Source organism: Microcaecilia unicolor, chromosome 13 (assembly GCF_901765095.1).
Source record: "Microcaecilia unicolor chromosome 13, aMicUni1.1, whole genome shotgun sequence".
NCBI classification, from domain to species: Eukaryota; Metazoa; Chordata; class Amphibia; order Gymnophiona; family Siphonopidae; genus Microcaecilia; species Microcaecilia unicolor.
Window position 1 is genome coordinate 99,723,741 of NC_044043.1, and position 23,139 is coordinate 99,746,879.

A 23,139-nucleotide genomic window follows, 5' to 3' on the forward strand; every position below is an offset into this window, starting at 1 on the left:
GTTCTTTGTTACTATGTAACTTGTCTGGAGCATAAATATGTACAGGCATGCAAATGAAATTACTAGATAAATCCATGCTGTAGTAAATTAAATTCTAGAAACATATATTCAATTGACATAAAAGGCACATTTTGACGTGCTACTGATTTCTTAGGCCACTGGAAAGATGTTCAGTAATATGGGACGCTCACTGTGCATGATTATTGAGACTGGGATTTCATTCTAACTACATCCTTACCCGTGTATTGTTTGAAAAGAGTTGAGCCTTTTAAAAATCATTTTCGGAAAGAAAGTTTTTAGCAAGGATTTTTCTGATTTGGTAACTTTACATTGCTGTCAATGTAATTTGTTTACTTAATGCAGTTTTGGCATCTGTTTCTTTTTAGGTGGATTTTGCAAACAGAGAGAGTCAGTTGGCTTTTTATCGTTCCATGGAGTCGTCGGGTCAAGATATACGAGATTTCTATGAAATGCTAGCAGAAAGAAGGTATGGGCATAAAATAATTCCCATTAGGAACATTTTTGCCTTTGTTGGTGCTAGATTTTTAAATGTGGCTCTGTGAATAATAGTGCAGTTCACCATAGAGCCCTTCACTTAATGGATTATTATCCTCCACAAAATAATCTGCCACACAGAATTGCTATTTTATAATCCTGAAAGGTAAAATATGTTTTTTTACACTTTTAAGTGGCATAACGTTTTGTATGGTGAAACACTGTCTTTTAAAAATCTCCAGCTCCAAGTTTATTCTTAAACTGCACATACTACGGTTATAATTTATACCTCAATATGATACCCCATGGGGTTCTAATAATCTGAACAGTTTTATACCTTCATTTCTTTTGATTTGTAATGGTGGGAGGTGCTTCTGAAAAAATGTGAACACTGACCTCTCTTATGCAGGTCACATTGAAAAAGGAAATTTTATTTTGTTTAATTCCCAATTGAATTATTAAAAATTGCTTTAAAGATGCACTTGTTATTGTTGATTTTAAGGAATTCTAAAAGAGTCCTTTATAAATTTTTATTAGGGAGTTGGGCGCTTCCAGTAATACCATAGTTTCATCTAAAAATGGAGATGTAAGAAAGTGAAGCGTAGGCAGTAGGTTCCGCTCTCCCTCTTTTTCAACAGTAGTTCTCTATTCTGCATCTTAAATAATGTAGTGGTTGTTGTAGCAAGAATATATCCTGTAAATTCCAAAAAGTTATATGAATTGAAATAGTTAAACTTGAGCTCACAAATGGAGGGCATTATTATCTATTGGAGGTCATATTTAAAGCCCATAGCAACATATTTTCAACTGAAATCCTATAATAGTTGGTCCGGGTATCAAGGCTGTGGAGTCAGTACACCAAACCTTTGACTCCATTTTTCTACTGACTGACTCCTACTATATATAGTAAATCTAAGAGAAATTTGATTAATTTCAGAAATATGTTATTTCTTTATGTACAAAATTAGGACTAAGTGACCGCAAAATATATTTACTTGAAGTTTGAACAAATAACCTGAACACACAAAAAATATATATATATATTAATGTGAGTTTTTATTTTGAAGTTGGAGTCAGTACAAGTTTAACAACTCCAGCCCTGCTGGTTATCATTTGTGATAAATATGCATCCTCTCTGACCTCTCTCTGCAACTTACTCTGCCCTGTCAGCACATTCTGGTTTTTAAATCTGTTATCCTACTTAGGAAAAGATCATACATTGTACACACCTTTAAAGAGTTATACACTTTGATTCCTCACTGTAGGAACATCAATGGTGTGTTAAAATTCAGACAATATAATTTTTTTATGTAGATTTATTCCATTTCTGCATCCTATGCTGTGTAAGTTCTGTGGTGACAGGAAGAAACTCTGACAATCACTGGGCTGTTATGGATCGTTCCATTCTTACTAAGTTGTTCTCAGATAAGATGGCATTGTAAAGGATGTGAGGAAAAAGATTCAATAAATGTTAATTCACTGAAGTCTCTTGGTGATGTTTGACAGCTAATTGGATATCAATTTACAGTCTTCCATGAAATGTATTTTTATTGGTTTATGAAAAGAGCCTTTGACTTTCCTTAGGGAACTGCCAGTGCTAGTTTTCTTGGGGAAACTGATAACAAGCTAAAGGCCCCTTTTACCGCAGCTGATAAAAGGGTAGTCTTTCCTTTCTGCAGGAAATGGCCATGCGGCAAGTAAAGCATTTGTCGTGCGACCATTTCAGGGAGAGGGGAAGCTCTTACCGCAACCCATTGAAGGGCTCCTGCGCTAACCTTGGCGGTAACTGGGTAGCATGAGGCACTGCCTGATTACTGCCAGGTACAGCGTGCTGGGTGTGGGAAGTACCGCCATGCTGCTGTGGTAGCCCGGTGGTACTTCCTGTTTAGCAAGTGGTAAGCCTGCGTTGGGCTTACTGCTGTTTATAAAAGGGGCCCTAAAATTTTCAAAGATTATGTAAATGAAATTTCAGGTTGGAGAATGAGAAAAAGGCAACAGTTCTCAGTTTGCACCTGTGCATTACTAAATTAAGGAAGTATCTTTTATTATAGCTGTGTAACTCATCTTGGGGCTGTGGGGCTGTCTTTGGGATGACGTGTGTTTGATATTCTGAGTGCCTCCGACAATATTCTCAAGCATCCAAGAGACTATTTTAGCCTGTATTTATATGGATAAATGGTTAATTTGTTTTAACACAAAACAAGGGGAAGAACTAGCCTTTGCATAAAATAAATGAAAACAACAGCAGCAAAGGTGACCAAAAAAAAAAAGTCCCAAAGCAAATGGTACGCTGCAGAAATTTGTTGGTAGGTATCAAATACTCAGCTTCCATATCATCAAGCTGATCAATCCATAGACTGGTGGGTTGTGTCCATCTACCAGCAGGTGGAGATAGAGAGCAAACTTTTGCCTCCCTATATGTGGTCATGTGCTGCCGGAAACTCCTCAGTATGTTTTCTATCTCAGCAGGTGGTGGTCACACACAGCAGCAGCTCTGGCTAGGCCTCCAAGCCTAATCCTTAGGTTTTGTTGAGGCCTGGGGTTGAGGGCTCTTTTGAGCAAGTGCAAACCTGGTGGTGCCAGGTCCCTCCTTTTCTCCCCCCTCCCGCTGGCTCCGTTTAAAAAAAAAAAAAAATTTTAAACGTCTTTAAAGGCGTTTATTTTGACGTTTATTTAAACGTTCATTGCAGCTACTCACTGGGACACCAGTTCGTTACAGCTCGGAGCGGCAAGCAGGTAATTTTACCTTTTTTTAGCGGGCAGGGGGTTCCCCGATTCTTCTCCTCGTGGCATATGGCGTCGGAGGGCGAGGGCGCAAAGGGTCGCTCCCCGGATCGCTGGAGCGCTTCTAGAGGGGATGCGGGGGTTTTACAGCCTGATTCGCCCTTGATGGGTGACAGTTTAGTGACCGATGAATGTCCCGGTCCTTCCTCCGGCGTGGCGGTTTTTCCCGCCATAAACGCCCATCCCCCGCTCCTCGCCTCCGCCATCTTGGCCGGCCACGCGGCTCGGACGGCTTCTTCGGGGGCCGCCCTTGAGGTTGGAGACATTAATGCCATGAACGCCCTTAATTTGGGCGACGGCACAAAACCGGCTAATGTTAAGAGCCGTTCTTCCCGCGCGGCTCCTTCGCGGAGTTTCGCGCCGGACGCCATTTTGGATGCGCAGCATGTCTCTCCCCCGCTATTTCGAGCACCGGTTGAGAGTGCGTCTAGGGCTGTTGCCCAGGCTGCGGAAGTGCACAGTCTGGGGGGTTTCTCCCCCGAGTTTGTTTTGCTGCTGCATCAGGCCTTCCTCATGCACAACGCTGCCCCTGCTCCCTCGTCTGGTAAAGAGGTTGAGGTTCCCAGAGGCAAACGCCCTCGGGTTGATTCCCAGGCCTTGGAGGAATTTGTCTCCTCCGATGTAGATGAGGGCAGCGTGTCTGAGGTCTCCCAACGGTCCTTTGCGGATTCCTTGGAGGAGACGGATCCCCGCTCGGTTGGAGCGGATGACCCCTCTGCAGCGCGGCTTTTTAGCCCAGAGGATTTGCCCAACCTGTTGTTACAGGCCATGGACACTTTGAAGATTTCCTCTCCGGAGGACGTCTCTCCCTCAGCCCCTGTTGGCTCTGCCATTATGCTGGGGACGAAGCGCCCGCCTAGAACCTTCCACGTGCATGATGCCATGCACACCTTAATTTCGGCTCAATGGGATGCCCCAGAAGCGAGCCTTAAAGTGGCTAGGGCTATGTCCCGCCTCTATCCTTTGGCTGTGAGTGAGCGTGAGGCCTATCTGTGGCCTACCGTGGATTCTTTAATCACTGCAGTGACTAAGAAAACGGCGTTGCCGGTGGAAGGTGGCACGGCCCTAAAGGACGCCCAAGACAGAAGATTGGAGGCGGCCTTAAGGTCGTCCTTTGAGGCGGCTGCTTTAAGTTTGCAGGCCTCAGTTTGCGGCTCCTATGTGGCCAGGGCGTGCCTGACTATGGTGCAGCGGGCTTCCCCCTCGGATCATTCCTTGAGGGCTGATTGGCCGGCCCTGGAATCGGGCTTAGCCTATTTGGCAGACTTGCTGTATGATGTCTTGAGAGCCTCAGCTAAAGGCATGGCTCAGACAGTCTCTGCGCGGCGGTGGCTTTGGCTGAAACATTGGTCTGCTGACCACGCCTCTAAATCCCGCCTGGCTAGATTGCCTTTTAAAGGCAAGCTGCTCTTTGGGGTCGAGCTGGACAAAATCGTGACCGATCTCGGCACGTCTAAGGGCAAGAAGTTACCAGAGGTCAGGGCTCGGGCTAGTGCTCGTCCCGGTACCTCCAGAGAACGGTTTCAGGAAGCCCGTCGGTACCGCCCGGGCAGGTCGGGTTCTTCTGCCCCCTCTTCCTTTAAGAGGAATTTCTCCCCCAAGCAGCATTCCTTTCGCAGAGACCGCCGTCCCGGAGGTGCTCCCTCCGGTCCTCCCCCAGGGTCTCGTACCCAATGACGGGGTCTTGGTCCACGCCCCAGTGCAGATTGGAGGACGGCTGTCCTCGTTTCTGGGCGAGTGGACCACAATAACTTCAGACGCTTGGGTGCTGGAAGTCATCAGAGACGGCTACAAGCTAGAGTTCTGCCGACCCTTAAGAGACGGGTTTGTACTCTCTCCCTGCAAGTCTCCGGTCAAAGCTGTGGCAGTGCAGCAGACTTTGGACAATCTGATCCGCCTGGGTGCGGTCGTTCCGGTGCCAGAAAGTCAGCTTGGCAAGGGGCGTTACTCCATTTACTTTGTGGTACCAAAGAAAGGAGGTTCTGTCCGGCCTATCCTCGACCTCAAAGGGGTCAATCGGGCCTTGAAAGTGCGGCACTTTCGCATGGAGACTCTCCGCTCTGTTATAGCGGCAGTGAAGGCAGGGGAGTACCTGGCATCCTTGGACATCAAGGAAGCATACTTGCATATTCCCATCTGGCCTCCTCATCAACGCTTTCTGCGTTTTGCAGTCCTGGGCCGACACTTCCAGTTCAGAGCCCTCCCGTTCGGGTTGGCTACTGCTCCGCGGACCTTTTCCAAAGTAATGGTGGTCATAGCGGCTTTCCTGCGAAAGGAAGGAGTACAAGTCCATCCTTATCTGGACGACTGGTTGATCCGAGCCCCCTCTTATGCAGAGTGCGGCAAAGCTGTGGACCGGGTAGTTGCTCTTTTGAGCTCCCTGGGATGGATCATCAACTGGGAGAAGAGCCAGCTGCGCCCGACTCAGTCCCTGGAGTATCTGGGAGTTCGATTCGACACCCAAGTGGGCAGAGTGTTCCTGCCAGACAATCGGATTGTCAAACTTCAGGCTCAGGTGGACCAGTTCCTAGTAGCCTCTCCTCTTTGGGCTTGGGACTATGTGCAGCTGTTGGGCTCTATGACGGCCACGATGGAAGTAGTGCCCTGGGCCAGGGCTCATATGAGGACCACTTCAACACTCTCTGCTGCAGCGCTGGACTCCGATGTCGGAGGATTATGCTGTGCGCCTTCCCTTGGATCCAGCAGTGTGCAAGGCGCTGAGCTGGTGGATGCAGACAGACAAGTTGTCTGCGGGAATGCCTCTGGTGACCCCAGAGTGGATTGTCGTCACGACGGACGCCTCTTTGTCGGGCTGGGGAGCCCACTGTTTGGGAAGGACAGCGCAGGGGCTCTGGTCTCCTGCAGAGGCAAAGTGGTCTATCAACCTCCTGGAACTCAGAGCCATTCGGTTGGCGCTTTTGGAGTTCATCCCGGTACTGGTGTTGAAGCCTGTACGGGTCCTGTCGGACAATGCCACGGCTGTGGCCTATGTCAACCGCCAGGGAGGTACCAAGAGCGCCCCTCTAGCCAAGGAGGCTATGAGTCTATGCCAGTGGGCAGAAGCGAACCTGGAACAGCTGTCAGCGGCCCACATTGCCGGAGTCATGAATGTCAAGGCGGACTTTCTCAGTCGCCATACCTTGGAGCCCGGAGAGTGGCAGCTATCTGCTCAGGCGTTCTTGGACATCACGAAGCGCTGGGGCCAGCCGAGCCTAGATCTGATGGCATCATCGGCCAATTGCCAAGTGCCGCGCTTTTTCAGCAGAGGACGGGACCCTCGATCCCTGGGAGTAGATGCTCTTCTCCAACAGTGGCCGACACAAGAGCTTCTCTATGTGTTCCCGCCCTGGCCCATGTTGGGCAGGGTGCTAGACCGGGTGGCAAAGCATCCCGGCAGGGTAATCCTGGTGGGTCCGGATTGGCCCAGACGTCCCTGGTATGCGGACTTGATCAGGCTCTCAGTCGACGATCCTCTGCGGCTGCCAGTGGAGCAGGGCCTGTTACATCAGGGTCCCGTGGTGATGGAGGATCCCTCCCCCTTTGGTCTTACGGCCTGGCTATTGAGCGGCAGCGTCTGAGGAAGAAGGGCTTCTCAGACAAGGTCATCGCCACTATGCTGAGAGCGAGGAAGCGCTCTACTTCTACTGCTTACGCCAGGGTTTGGCGTATCTTTGCAGCGTGGTGTGAAGCAGGCTCACTTTCTCCTTTCACTGCTCCAATTTCTTCAGTGTTGGCGTTCCTGCAAGAAGGTCTGGAGAAAGGCCTGTCGCTCAGTTCCCTTAAAGTCCAGGTAGCGGCTCTGGCTTGCTTCAGGGGCCGCCTGAAGGGTGCTTCCCTGGCTTCGCAGCCAGATGTGGTGCGCTTTCTCAAGGGAGTTAATCACCTGCGCCCTCCTCTGCACTCAGTGGTGCCTGCGTGGAATCTCAACCTGGTGCTAAGAGCATTGCAGAAGCCGCCGTTTGAACCCTTGTCAAGGGCATCTCTGAAAGACCTGACGTTGAAAGCAGTCTTTTTGGTGGCTATCACTTCAGCCAGAAGAGTTTCCGAGCTCCAGGCGCTCTCATGTCGAGAGCCTTTTCTATAGTTCACTGAGGCAGGAGTGACTATTCGCACAGTGCCTTCCTTTCTGCCCAAGATTGTTTCTCGCTTCCATGTGAATCAGCAGCTCTGTCTCCCTTCCTTTCGTAGGGAGGACTACCCAGAGGAGTACTCTGCTCTTAAATATCTGGATGTGAGACGAGTCATCATCAGATACTTGGAAGTGACCAATGATTTCCGGAAATCGGATCATCTGTTTGTCCTGTATGCAGGTCCTCGTAGGGGTCTGCAGGCTGCTAAGCCTACAGTGGCAAGATGGGTCAAGGAAGCCATTGCAGCGGCTTATGTGGCCGCGGGGAAGGTGCCGCCTATCCAGCTGAAGGCTCACTCCACAAGAGCTCAGGCGGCCTCGATGGTAGAGGCCGGTTCCGTCTCCTTGGAAGAGATATGCAAGGCGGCAACTTGGGCTTCGGCCCATACATTCTCCAAGCATTACCGCTTGACTGTGGCTGCTCGGGCGGAGGCCCGGTTTGGAGCTTCAGTGTTGCGGTCAGGGATTTCTATGTCCCGCCCTGGGTGAGTACTGCTTCGGTACATCCCACCAGTCTATGGATTGATCAGCTTGATGATATGGAAGGTAAAATTATGTATAATCATACCTGATAATTTTCTTTCCATTAATCATAGCTGATCAATCCATAGCCCCTCCCAGATATCTGTACTGTTTTTATTCTGGTTGCATTTCAGGTTCAAGTTCAGTCTTCAGTTACTTCAGAAAGACTTCGTGTTCAAGTTTTTTCACTTGGATTCTTCAAGAGTTAAGACGAGTTTGTGTTACAGTGAGCTGCTGCATTCCTCTCCCCTCCGTTTTACGGGGCTGGATTGAGACTTAAAATTCTGCCGGCACTCCCTCCCGCTTCGTGCGGCTGTAGGGCAGTTTTGTACCCCTCCCGCTTCGGCGGTGTTAGGGTCAGTCAGCTCCTCCCGCGGTTGCGGTTGCAGGATAAGACAGATCCCCCCGCATCGGCGGGTGTGGTGTCCCTCCCCCGCTCCGTGGGGATGAGCTGGACGGATTCCCCTCCCCCACTTGTGTGGGGATGAGCTGGGTTAATTCCCCTCCCCCGTTTCGGCGGTGGTGAGCTGGGCAGAGTGTCCCTTCGTGGGTGTAATTCTCTAAGTGCTGAGTCCTGCGGATGGAGCTTTGATATCGACATACTGAGGAGTTTCCGGCAGCACATGACCACATATAGGGAGGCAAAAGTTTGCTCTCTATCTCCACCTGCTGGTAGATGGACACAACCCACCAGTCTATGGATTGATCAGCTATGATTAATGGAAAGAAAATTATCAGGTATGATTATACATAATTTTACCATGAGCAGTGTTGTGTCTTTGATACCAACCAATAAATTTCTGCACCACACCATTTGCTTTGGGACTTTTTTTTTTTGTCACCTTTGCTGAATTTGTTTTAAATCTCCTTGATTTGTCACTGTTTTAATTCCACTATTCCTAAATGCACTGCCCTCTCTATCTACCTTTTGAGGAGAATGATGGAGGAAAGAATCATAAAAAAAGGCAAATGTTTAAAGTGGTGAATGTAAATTTCTATTATACGAAAATACCACCAAGGGCTTTCAAGGTTGGGATATCTAAAATGCGCTTTTTTCCTTCATCAGTCAGGAATTTTGCTTGGCAGGCATCCAGACCCCTAGCCCATCACAGCCTATGGGGAAGGGTATCTAGTATGTCCTTAGTACTCTGAAACCTTTTGGATAGTGTTTATAGGCAGAGTGGATTTCAATAATTGACAATTATGCCGAAACACAGCCCAGGTCTCTCATTAAAGAACTGCTTTGCTATCCCAACCTTGGAGGCCCGTGGTGCTTTTTTCTTCTATTTTGCCTTGTGCTGTGTACTTTGGAATCCCTCTCTTCTGCAGTTTGAATTTCTATTATAAACCACCAACACTGGATACTTCTGCTTGTGGAGTATAATTTTTATTTGCTTGATTTGATATAATGCTTTTCAAGTATATCATCAAAGTGGTGGTGTACCAGAACTAAATTGTAGTATGACATATAATAGACATTGAAAATAGACAAATCTGACCACTGGGGGTTTTTTTTTTTGTTTGTTGTTGGCAGAGGAGAAGAGACCCGAAGAGGATCATATCATGAGTATACCGCAGATCGTACATATTATGACGCTGTTCGAGCACCAGGCACATTCCCGGAAGACCCTAGGAGAGAATACCCAGCACGAAGCAGAGAATTTTATGCAGACTGGGATCCTTACCAAGGAGACTATTATGATCCTCGATATTATGAGGACCCAAGGGAATATAGGGATTACAGAGATCCTTATGAACAAGACATAAGGGAGTATAGTTACAGACAGAGGGAACGTGAAAGAGAGAGAGAACGATTTGAATCTGACCGGGATAGGGATCATGAAAGGAGACCAGCTGAACGCAGTCAAAGTCCGGCTCATTCAAGGCGGCCTCAGAGCCCTGGAGCATCACCTTCACAGTCTGAAAGACTGCAGAGTGACTCTGAACGTAGAATATACAGCCGCTCCTCAGATCACAGTGGAAGCTGTAGTTCACTTTCTCCTCCAAGATTTGATAAACTTGACAAAACCCGTGTAGAACGTTATGTCAAGAATGAAAAAGTAGATAAAGAACGCCCTTTTGACCAAGAAAGGAGTGACAAGGAAAAACGTATAGTGAGGAAAGAAAAGCCTGAGAAAACTGAAAAGGATAAAAGTGATAAATTAAAACGAAAAGCAAAAATTCATTCACCAAGCTCTCAGTCATCTGAAACTGACCAGGAAAATGAGAGAGAGCCCACACCTGAAAAAATAAAAGGCAATAGTAAACAGCCGGTTAAGGAGAAAGTTGAAAAAGAAGGCACATCATCTAAAAATCGCTTAGAATTAATGCCATGTGTAGTATTAACACGAGTAAAAGAAAAGGAAGGGAAAGTTGTGGATCCACCTGTTCTGGATAAATTGCGAGGAAAACTTGATAATGATACAGTTAAGTCTCCATCTCTTGAACAAAAAGTCCAGATACCTCGAGTTGAACAACCAAAAGTTGACCAAGGTAAACCAGAAGCTATCAGGAGTAAAATGGTAAAAGAAAAAGTGCTTGCCAGCCACGTGGAGGTAGTAGACAAAGAAGGAAAACTAAAAGCCAAGAAGCACATTAAAGGAGAGCAAACTATAGAAGGAGCTAATGCAGTAGATCTGGACAAACTAGAAGCTCGTAAAAGACGGTTTGCTGATGTAAGCCTAAAACCTGAAAGGCAAAAACTAGAAGTAAAGAGAAGCAGCCAAGATGAAGAAGATGCACGCCTGGTCTTAAAAAAGCAACCTGATATGACCAATTCGTTCAAAGAATCCACCACATTAAGGGATGTGGAGTCTGAAAGAAAACCCTTGAGGAAAGAACTGCTTAAAAGAGAATTAAGAAAAATCAAACCCGAAAGGTTTATTACTAGTACCAGCCCCAAAGAAGGTCAGGAATCTGCTAGTAGTGTAGTAGGGTTGGGTTTGCGTACCAGTTTAGATCTGCAGTCAAGATTGGTAGAGACAGCTGATGAGCTATTAGAAGTTCAAGAAATCCCTGTCAGGAAACTCATAAAACCACAGCATAGGCTAATGGATGATCAAGGAATAGAAAAAGAACTAACTAAAGAAAGTGGTAGAAAAAATTACTTTGGACTTCCTGAAGAGTTGCTTGATCATAAGCTTGGGCAAGAGAAGCCTGTATCAGCAGATCTAGAGGAAAAGATAGGCATAGACATTGATCACACACAAAGCTACCGGAAGCAAATGGAGCAAAGCCGACGGCTTAAACAGCAGATGGAAATAGAGATAGCAAAATCTGAGAAGTTTGGCAGTCCTAAGAAAGAAATAGATGAGTATGAGAAACGTAGTCTTGTTCATGAGGTGGGTAAACCACCCCAAGATGTTACAGATGATTCTCCTCCTAGTAAAAGGAAAAAGACAGATCATTATGAGTTTGAAATTAGCGCTAAAAGAGAGAGAAATTATAGAAGCTCTCGCCAGACTGAGAATTCTGAAAAGTCTGCATATTCTCCAAGTCTTAGGCTTTTTCCATATCATGATGATGAAGAGACACTAGATTCCCTTAAGCTGTTACCAGTGAAAGAAATCAAAGAGTCACCAAAAATAGATGAAAAGGGCCTTTCTTGTACTAATGTGACTGTCAGGGAGGATTCCCTGAAATTTAACCCATATGATTCTAGCAAGAGAGAGCAGATAATAGATAAAGTCAAGGTTTCCATTCTGGGTTCTGAAGAAGAATCACACAGATGGGAATGTCAAGTGAAGCAGGAACCTAATAGGGATGTTATCTTCCCAAGCAATGTAGTGAAAAGAGAGAGCATACGAAAACGATCCTTACGGGATCTGGAACCTGGAGAGGTACCATCAGACTCTGAGGAGGAAAATGATAGTAAATCCTATTCTCCTAAAGTGTCTTCTTTATTGGAAAGCTCCAGATTTTCTTATTTGCTACGAGTTGGAGATGAGAAGCCCCGTGAAAGAGATGAAAGGCTTTCCAGCTCTTCGGAGAGAAACAAATTCTACTCTTTTGCATTGGATAAAACAATCACACCAGATACCAAGGCCCTTCTTGAAAGAGCAAAATCTCTCTCTTCATCCAGAGAAGAAAATTGGTCTTTTTTAGATTGGGACTCCAGGTTTGCTAGTTTTAGAAACAACAAAGACAAAGAGAAGGTTGATTCTGCTCCAAGACCTATCCCATCATGGTATATGAAAAAGAAAAAAATTAGAACAGATTCAGAAGGAAAGCTGGATGATAAGAAGGAGGATCACAAAGAGGAAGAGCAAGAAAGGCAAGAATTGTTTGCATCCCGATTTTTGCATAGCTCCATCTTTGAACAAGATTCCAAACGCTTACAGCATCTAGAAAGAAAAGATGATGAAGTCGACTTCATATCCGGTAGGCTTTGCGGGAGGCAAATGTCTTCTGATGGAGCAAATAGTTTATCTGATTTAGTGCAGGAGCCAGTTGTTTTGTTTCATAGCAGGTTTATTGAACTCACTCGAATGCAACAAAAAGAAAAGGAGAAGGATCAAAAACCCAAAGAAGCTGAAAAGCAAGAAGTGATCCAACCTAAGACACCAGATTCACCATCTGACACTAAAGAACCAGAACTTAAATGTTCCTCATTAGCTGCACCCGGTCTAATCACATTTCCACTACCACCGCCAGTTGTAGCTCCATCATTACCTTCAGTTACAGCTCCAGCACAAGAGTCAGTACCATTGATTTCTGAGAAAGCTGCAAGTGAAAAAACATCAAGTGATGTACTTTCAACAAGAGAAGAACTACCACTGGAGCGTATACCAGAAGAATTAAAACCTGCACCTGAGCCTGCTACTTCTATTACAGTTGATCTTCCAGAGTTATTAAAACCTGCTGCAGCTGTGGAAGAAAAAAAAGAAATTGTTTTAGCACCTCTGCCACCTGAAGACTCCACGCTAATGGTGCATGCTTTATATTTAGATGCCAAGCCACCTACCCCAGGCACATCATTTTCTGAGGTAGACATCAGTGTGGATGCAGAACCTGAATTAACAGAGCCCAGCATAAAATTTTCCAAACCAATTCAAAAAGAGGAGCCTAGTGAGTCTAAGGAAGAAAAATCTTTGACTACTGCTAATAGTGATCATAGTGCAAATCAGAAATTAGAGGGTATAACAGAGATACCACCTCATGTTTCTGACAATGACATGGAAATTGAACCCTCTGTAATTGTAAAAGATAAAAAATCATACAAAAGCAAACGTTCAAAGACTCCTGTACAGACTTTAGCTGCCAAAATAACTGAAAAACCTGCCACAAGGAAGAGTGAAAGAATTGACCGTGAAAAACGTAATCGATCAACCTCTCCACGTGGTGAGGCCCAGAAACTTTTAGAACTGAAAATGGAGACAGAAAAAGTTTCAAGAAATGCTGGTAAACAACCTAGCTCTGCAGTGGAGCCTGAAATCACAGAGCTGAGTTTACCGGTTGGTCGAACTAGGCGTCGAAATGTAAGATCAGTGTATGCTAGCCCAGGAGACAGTGATGGACCTACTTTGCAAAAAGAGCCAGTAGAACCACCAAGAACTACCAGAAAGAGAATAGAAAAAGAACCACAAGAAACTGTTGTCACTGTACATAACCCACCAAGAAGAGGAAGACCTCCAAAATCACGCCGCAAACCTACAGAAGAAATATTACCCATCAAAGTGGAAAAAGCAAAACAAGAGGTGGAAGAGGTTGAAACTAAAGAAACAATTGATATACCAAAACCTGTAGAGGGATGGAGGTCTCCGAGGTCTCAGAAACAGACACATAATCATCCTGCATCTACTAGTAGTCAAACAGGGAAAAAAGGGAAAAGTGAAACAAAAATACAGGATATTTTAGCAGAATCAAGTGAAGATGCTACCCAAAAATCCTTTCAGGAGGGTAATGATAGCAATAAAGTGAAGTCTCTGAAAGAAGAACCAGCATCAGAGCAGAAACGTGATAAAAAGGAAGCAGAGACAGGTAAAAGTACTCCCGATGTCTCTTCAGTTGAAATTGTTGAGAAAAAAGCACCTGAAAAGGTTATCAAATCCAAAATTGGGAGACCTAGAAGTGCAAAAACAACTTTAGAGCAAGAGCTGCGTTTAAAAAATGTAGAAATACGTCTCAATGTAGATGAAGTTAAAGGTGCTTTGAGGCCAAGTGAAGAGGATGTTGAACCTATGACAGAGTCCCCAGGGAAAATAAAAAGCCCCATAAAAGAAGACAATGTGTCACCCCCTTTCATAAAAATTGAGCCAGGTATATCATTCCCAGATGCACCTGAAATAGATGTAATACATGAACCCAAGCTTTCTCCTGAAGCTGCCCAGTTAGCAAGACAAATTGAACTTGAACAGGCTGTTCAGAACATTGCAAAGCTCACTGAAACCCCAACTGTTCCTGCTTATAAGGATCAGGCAACTGATGTGTCTGAGGTTCGCCAGGAGGAGGAAGGAGACAAACCTGCACATCAAGCTAATGAAACTGAGCTTGCGGCAGCAATTGGTTCCATTATCTCTGATATTTCTACTGATGCAGAAAGCTTTCCAGCTGCACCAACATATCCTGCTGATTCAGATGTTCCAGCAGGCACTGTGGTGGTGCCATCACAGCAAGAAGAAATGGAGCCTGAAACTGATCAGGCAGTAAGCAATATCTTAGAATCAGAAGCTAACGGCACAGAGAGTTCGGTAACTGCTTCTGCTTCTATAGCAGTACCAGAAACCACAGAGGCTAAAGAGAGATATACAAGTTTTAGTGAATCTTCAAATTCTGCACAAGAAGCAGAACCCCTGCAAGAGGCTGATGCTCCTCGAAAAGAAAAGGGGCGTTCAAAGACAACTCGCCAGAGGCGTAGAAGGAATGCAAACAAGAAAGTGGAAACTCTGGATACCAGTGCTTTTGATCTTGGAAGCACACAAGGCAGGTCTCCAATCAGGAAGGAAGTCAAATCAGTATCAGAAGAAGTTCTGCAAGATGAAAAGAATAACGAAAGCACGCTTCCAGCACTTTCTGAACAAAGTATGAACATAGTCACTGAGACCATTTCTCTCGATCCTGATACCGAGGAAAAGGTTTCTGCTGAAGGAACAACTCCTGTGGACCTGCCAACTCTCTCTCTCTCAGTGGATGATGTAAGCCAAACAAGTTTCAACTTACAGTCAAGTATTGAAAATGCATCCATAACACCTGCAAGTTCATCAAATTTAACTGGTCCTACAGGTCCTTCTGCCTCAGCAGCAAAACTACCAACTCCTGTCCCAGCTGGATTAGTTCCCCATCATTCCAGTACTGGAATTATTTCAGAATGGATGTCAAGGCATGAGGAATCTCTTGCTCGCTCTACACCACCATCACCAGCTATGCCTCCTGACACCAAGGCTTCTGATATTGATACAAATTCTAGTACCTTGAGGAAGATTCTAATGGAGCCCAAATATGTTTCACCAGCAGGTGTTACATCTACAATTGTTACTACTTCTATAGCTGAGCCAGTTAGTGCACCTCGTGTGGAGGAGCCATCTCATCCACCAGTAGAGGCCATAAAACCAATATCGGAGGAAAAAACAGCCGTTCCTGCTACCAATGCTGTGGTTCCTCCTGCAGCTGAGGCACCTGTTTTCATTGAGAAGGAAAAAATAACCACAGTCATTGCTCCAAAAGCCACTTCAGTTATCAGTCGGATGTCCCATAGCTTCGACTTTGATGATAATCCAAGGATAACATTGGTAAAGCAACCACCTCAGTCAGCGCCCCCCATCATCCCTTCTCCAAAATACAAGCAGAGGGCAAGTACAAATGACAACAGGTCCTGCATGAAATCAGCAATGTCTGTTATTGAAGATAGGCCTGTGGAAGCTGGTTCTAGTCCAGGCTTGCGAGTAAAGACTTCAGAGGGTATTGTGGTATTGAGTCATTCAGGGCAGAAGACAGAAGGGCCTCAACGAATTAGTGCCAAGATCAGTCAGATTCCCCCAGCCAGTGCTGTAGATATAGAGTTTCAGCAGTCTGTATCTAAATCTCAGATTAAACAGGAACCTATTATACCATCTCAGCCAACATCAAAAGGTGCTCCAACATCTTCAGCTTATGTTGCTACCCATTCTTCATTGGTCTTAGGATCTCAACCATATAGTGGATCACCTGTAATATCTGTGAAACAGGATCATTCCTCTGAAAAGACAGAATCATGCCACATTTCTAGCCTAAACTCTGTTTCACAACCTGGCACTGTTAAAGTTCTTTCTCAGCCTGTGAACACACCACCTATTCTAGTACATAACCAAATAGTGCACTCTCAAAGTGTATGTTCTACCAATAAAAAGGCTGTAGATCCTACTGCACTAAAAGTGGACTCTAAAGTGCTACAGCCAACAAATTTAAGCCCAGGCCTCAGTCCACATCACTCTTCCATATCTGGTAAAATTCATTCAGAAGTTAATCTTGGCCGTTCAGGACCCAACACCCCAGCAGAACGTGCCCTTCCTCATATAGGGGTAGTGAAACAAGAACCACACTCTCCTCGTACTAGTGGACATTCTCAGTCTCCATTTCCCAGGGCTTGTCATCCTAGCGTTACCTCTTCTGCTGCCTTAACTAGCAATACTGTTACGCTGGGTCCAGGAATCTCTGTGCCTCAATACATATCCAACATGCATCCAGAGCAGACAGTTATTATGCCCCCTCATAGTGTGACCCAGTCAGTATCCCTCAGCCATTTGTCCCAAGGTGATGTAAGAATGAATACTCCACCACTGCCTGGAATACCATATGGCATCCGACCAGAAGCACTACATTCTCCTAGAGCAGCTCTACAGCCTCAGATTGACATTAGACCCCAAAGGTCAAGCACACCTCAGCCAGCTCCCATCAGAGACATGGTCATGCCTCCACTATCTTCTCAGCATCCCCCGGATGATGACATGCACTACCACCATTCTGTCTGCAGAGGATCAGCACCTGTACAGTCTGATGTACTAGTGATGCAGCCAGACTACCATCTCCCTTCTTCAGGAATGAGACTCGATCCATACAGTGTTTCCCGAGATGTAAGGATGATGATGCATTCTCATTTGGCAGCTGTAGGTGATCATCACCCTGAAACAAGGCAATCCAGAACTCCAGAAGGGTCTGTGAAAACGCCGCCTGCCAGTAAAACACCACAGCCTGGGAAAGACAAAGCACCTGAAGTAAAAATGGCCCATTCTCCACACAGCGAGTCCCGGCTTATCAGTGTCCCTTCAAGCTCTCAGCTGACTGGCATTTCTTTAACTCAACCTGTTGTGGTACCCCATGGTGTACCTCTTATCCATCCTTCTGGGAGCTCATTTCATGATTATCGATCTGTGTACAGTGACATAAGATCCTACCATACAGCAACTCAACTAGCGCATACTCCATTTCCTGGTGCATCATCCATTGGCCTCTCATCCCGCAGCATAACACCATCCCAGGTAAGATATTTATGGCTGAATTGATAATTTCTCTTATATAGTAGTGTGTGTCTACAGGACATCTTCTGAGGTTTAATAGCAGGCCAGCCAGGGAGCAGTATTTTTTTTTTTTTTTTTAACTATTCTTTCCATTCCATTATAGTGGAGTGATTGAGAATGTTTGTCTCTCTGTCAAGGGGCAAAATAACTCTGAAAATATGAGGGAATGGGATAAAAGTTGTCATGAGGGAAAAACCAGTAAAAAAAGACAGTGATTTTGAAAATGGGCCAAATAACCCAAACCGTTTCTATGGGAGAGAGAGTTCCAGTTTCTGTAGCATAAAAACTTAGATAAGTACATAAGTAATGCCATACTGGGAAAAGACCAAAGGTCCATCGAACCCAGCATCCTGTCCCCGACAGCGGCCAATCCAGGTCAAGGGCACCTGGCAAGCTACCCAAACGTACAAACATTTTATACAAGTTATTCCCGAAATTGTGGATTTTTCCCAAGTCCATTTAGTAGCGGTTTATGGACTTATCCTTTAGGAAACCGTCCAACCCCTTTTTAAATTCTGCTAAGCTAACCACCTTCACCACTTTCTCCGACAACGAATTCCAGAGTTTAATTATACATTGGGTGAAGAAAAGGTTTCTCCGATGTGTTTTAAATTTACTACACTGTAGTTTCATCGCATGCCCCCTAGTCCTAGTATTTTTGGAAAGCGTGAACAGACGCTTCACATCCACCTGTTCCACTCCACTCATTTTATATACCTCTATCATGTCTCCCCTCAGCTGTCTCTTCTCCAAGCTGAAAAGCCCTAGCCTCCTTAGTCTTTCTTCATAGGAAAGTCGTCCCATCCCCGCTATCATTTTAGTCGCCCTTCGCTGCACCTTTTCCAATTCTACTATATCTTTCTTGAGATGCGGCGACCAGAATTGAACACAGTACTCGAGGTGCAGTCGCACCATGGAGCGATACAACGGCATTATAATATCCTCACATCTGTTCTTCATACCTTTCCTAATAATACCCAACATTCTATTCGCTTTCCTAGCCGCAGCAGCACATTGAGCAGAAGGTTTCAGTGTATTATCGACGATGACACCCAGATCCCTTTCTTGGTCCGTAACTCCTAACGTGGAACCTTGCATGACGTAGCTATAATTCGGGTTCTTTTTTCCCAAATGCATCACCTTGCACTTGTTCACATTAAACGTCATCTCCCATTTAGCCTCCCAGTCTCGTAAGGTCCTTCTGTAATTTTTCACAATCCTGTCGCAAGTTAACGACTTTGAATAACTTTGTGTTATCAGCAAATTTAATTACCTTGCTGGTTACTCCCATCTCTAAATCATTTATAAATATATTAAAAAGCAGCGGTCCTAGCACTGACCCCTGAGGAACCCCACTAACTACCCTTCTCCATTGTGAATACTGCCCATTTAACCCTACTCTGTTTCCTATCCTTCAACCATTTATAATACATTTTAAGTGGCTTACAACAGACAATAAAATGAAGTTAATATAAGCATAAGAAATAAGCCAAAATAAACTTCAAAATCCTTAAAAGATTAACTGAAACACTTGACTGAATAGATACTTTCAATCATTTCAGAAAATGCAAAAAAAGAAGTTAAACTATGCAAGTCCTGTAGTAAAAGTATTCCACAAAAGAGGACCGACAACAGAAAAGATTGAAGACTTATAATCTATAGAAAACAGGACAAGGTAGTTAAGTGGAATTCCTTGCTCTTCCAAACACCGTAACTGCCCTTACCCCCAGAACGTGGAGAATGAGCCAGCAGATCAATATAACATAAAAAAAATATTTTATTCAAGATACCATATACAAGACAAATGCCCGACACAGGCCATGTTTCGCCCAACAAAGGGCTGCGTCAGGGGCTAGAATAAACAAACATATTAAATCATAAATTATACCCAAATAAATCATGTATAATATTAAAAATTAGAAAACATAAAAATATAAAATATATATGTGACGCATAGACATGAATCATCAATTAATAAAACTTGCTTTTGGATTTCAACTCCATATAAATAAAATTACATAAATATAAATAAAAACCAACATATAAATCATATAAGATGCATTTATCTATATACTAATATAATGATCTAATACGATAACACATATCTTAACATAAAAAAATATAAAATATATACATTTTAAAAAAGTATGTAAGTACATATAAATGTGCGTTAACAGCAAAGAAAGGGCACTTATGCAAACTAAACGTATATATATGTGAAAACCAAATTTAATTTATGAAAAATTGAATGAAATGATGACATGAAATTATAAAAGGACGTACCTAGTCTGTATCTTTCTAAAAAAGAACAACTACAAAACAAAAAACATTTCGTTATACCATTCAAAAAATTAAAAGTAATTTGAAAATAAATTGTTATACCATTTAAAACGGTGGAGAATAAGAAACATGAAAAATTAAATAAACGTCAAGAAATAAAAAAATAAGACAAAAAATGCAAAAAGTATGTAAAATATATAATACTTATAATTTGCATATCAGAATAAAAATATGTATAAAAAACCAGCACAAACAGCATGTACCTAAATAAAAAAATTAAAGTGAGTGAAAAATGGAAAATGATTGTAAAAAGCATACAGGTTGTTAGAACACCCAGATGCCAAATGCTGATCTCATATGAACTTACGTGATAAATTTTAGGTATATACGTATATCACATCTGAATGGCCAAGCATGACCCATCAAAATGCCTTGATTATCATCTTTATTGTGATGTCCATAATAAATTGTATTGGTTATAAGACATCATGACGTGTGAATATACATTTAAACTAAATTTTGCAGCATCGCCAGATACAAGAGTGTGTTGACTATTGCAGGAACCGGGGTTGATAATCTTACCCGTGGATAACATCTATTTAAAACGTGTATAAACCACATTGATCAGAAAAAATCTAAAACTTTTAAATCATAAAAATGATGTTTTGTTAATGTAATCTATTTATAGCAATTGTATTGCCAACAATAGTTACAGAGATTTAAAATGTGTTCTGATTTATCTCTATGTATATTATTGCTGTATCTGACAACTAACAGGGATAGAGGTATACAACGTCCTCAAAAAAAGTATATAACAAGTCTTCAAAAAAAATTTTCTACTCATTGTTATATCGCCAGTAGATGACCCGCTAATTAAGCTGGAAAAACCGTTAATGTTAAAATAACTTCCTTATAGATTAACCATGTGTATCTGTGATATTTTGCATGTAAGTTTCAATTTTTCTAGTATTGCTGCATGCTGAGTCTGACTTCTTGAGGTAACTTTCCAGTTCAGTATTTTGCCTTCATATCTGTTGTCATGTGTTTTTCATATGTGATCAAGATGCAGTATTCTGCTAGCGTGTAGTATTTGCAGCCCTTTTTGTTTTGTTTTTTTCACGTAGTGTAATGGTGTTTTAGAGCCTGGTGTAATTGCAGATCTGCCTTTCCACACATAAGGTTGTAGCTCGTGTTGTCCTTGGAATTAGTGCTGTTATGGTTTGGTAAGGTTATGAGTGTGTTTTTGCACAAGTTTGTGTATAGTGTTTTGCAGTGGAGAGATTGTGTGTTGGCCTTACTGAGGTGGCACCAAAACATCAGAAAGGGTGTAGAGCCTAAATCATGACACACTACCTTTTGAAGGATCTACATATGGTTGTTAATAAAAGGAGCTCATTGTGAACACTATCTACCCTAAAAGGGTGTTTTGTGGCTCTACATGAGAATTGTGATATTATGATCCCTTGTTTCAAATTGTTGACGGTCTGCATTTTCCGTATGGGTGATATATTAGTGTATTAGGGTCTGCCCAGTGTAATATTTATGGTACAGTAAGGTTCTGAGTGTGTTTTTGCACAAAGTTGTGCATAGTGTTTTACAGTTGAGCGATTGTGGTTAGTATATGCTTTGAGCAACCACTTTATTCTTTGACATATGATACATATCTAATATCTAAATTTAATAAAAGGTATTAATTGTGACTATTTTATTTTTACTTATTTTTTTTCTGTGTGTTGTCAGACAATTATGGAAGTAAGTTCTGCCCCTGACCCCACCCCCTTTAGCCTCCCCAAACAATTGGGCCACTGACCGCCTATGTAGACTTCTACATGTTATGGGCCGAGAAATAAATTGTACTTCTAGGAGAGGAATTTTTTTTTATTTTAATTTTGTTAGATTCCTATGGTGAAGGTTGTGCAGAAAACCACATGGTGCTCTAGAGCATTTAAGGTATTGACACCTGAAACAGAGAACAGGCTCACGGATGATGTAGGGGAGACAGTCAACTTAAAAGTCATTTAGGAAACAGTTAAAGGCATTTTATAGCCTTGGTGAGAGGGGAGTGGTAATTGAGTACAAGGAGAGGAGGAAAGGTAGTTTTAATTTGTTTTATTGTAATTATTGTATGTACGTTATAAAATCGTAAGCTATTTTAATGACTATTTAGTAAGATTGTGTATAAATGCTTTATAAATAGATGAATGAATGTCCAATACAGCCCTCTGAATCTGGGACACTCACTGACTATTTTGTTTAGTAATAATTTTAGGATTTGAGTTTTTTGACAACTTTATTTCATGTTTTGTCTTTCCAAATGACTTCTCTTTTTCTGTGTCAAGGAATTTTGAAATTCAATCTATTTGTTCATTTTACAAAGCTATGTTATAAAAAGTTTTCAACAGATGCCACAAAAGATGTGGAAGGCTGAGCTTGTCATCCTATGTGAGAGCATTGGTAAAAAGTCTTTTATCCATTCTTTCTAACTTCAATTTATTTTGTTTAAACCACTTTTTAGGGTTTATCAGAGGGCGAGCATTCACACCCTAGTCAGCCTGTACGAAGCAAAACACCTCAAGTTTCTCAGGACTCCAAGGGGCCTCAGACTGCAGGAAGTGAACAGTTTCACCACACCTCTGGAACCAGACATCCAGGACAAATGGAACCTCTTATCCAACATCTTCGGGGATCCCAAGTAGATACTGCTCAAACTACTTACCCATCACCTGTGTCCATTTCTATGAAGCAGGAGCTACCATCACCACATCAGACTCAGGCAGTTCAAAAGCAGTCTTTATTTATATCAAACTCTTTGGGTCCTGGGGCAACTCCTGCACTGTCTATCCCTCGCTCAGAACCGCAATCTGTTCTGAAGCAAGAACAGTCTTCTCACTCAGTTTCACAGAGGCCTGTAGATATGGTACAACTGTTAACGGTAGGTAATTGTCTCTTATGTTCTGGTTGAACTGTCTGAGTGCTCCTTGTTTTAGTAACTGGTGTGTTGGGAAAACATAACACAATTGTCCAAACCTTTTTTTTTAATACACTTCGTTATTGCACATACACAAAATTAAATATAAACCTTGTGATACAGTTATTAGACAACAGAACAGTCCCTGCCTAATATCAGCTATACCTGATAACATCAGCTAAAGAAGATCAACCTTACTGAAACATAAAATATGATAAGCTGTAAGATCTGTTTTCACAGTGCTTTGCGTGTGTGAAATACTGATTTCTCTCAGGGCAAGCAGAACATAGTATCTCACATGTGGGTGATGTCACCAATGAGGCCCTTCTGCAGATGCTGCCCAGCATTCTTTAAGTTCCAGAAACCTTTGGCAGGCCCCCACTGCACATCTGTGAGTGCCTTCCTGCCTGCCTGAGTTGCATTGAACCCACAGTTTCACTTTCTTTGTAGAGCTGAAAAGCATCTTCTTT

At 43.2% G+C, this 23,139-nt stretch overlaps 1 protein-coding gene across 1 annotated transcript in view; it reads left to right on the plus strand.

Annotated features, from left to right (window-relative positions):
- The window catches only part of SPEN (spen family transcriptional repressor), a 210,987-nt gene that overhangs the window by 162,589 nt on the left and 25,259 nt on the right, over window positions 1-23,139 (plus strand). Inside the window, exons 10-12 of the mRNA XM_030186169.1 lie at window positions 387-487; window positions 9,465-17,382; window positions 22,217-22,633. Coding sequence (XP_030042029.1) covers window positions 387-487; window positions 9,465-17,382; window positions 22,217-22,633 — 8,436 coding nt within the window. The remainder of the gene's footprint in view (window positions 1-386; window positions 488-9,464; window positions 17,383-22,216; window positions 22,634-23,139) is intronic.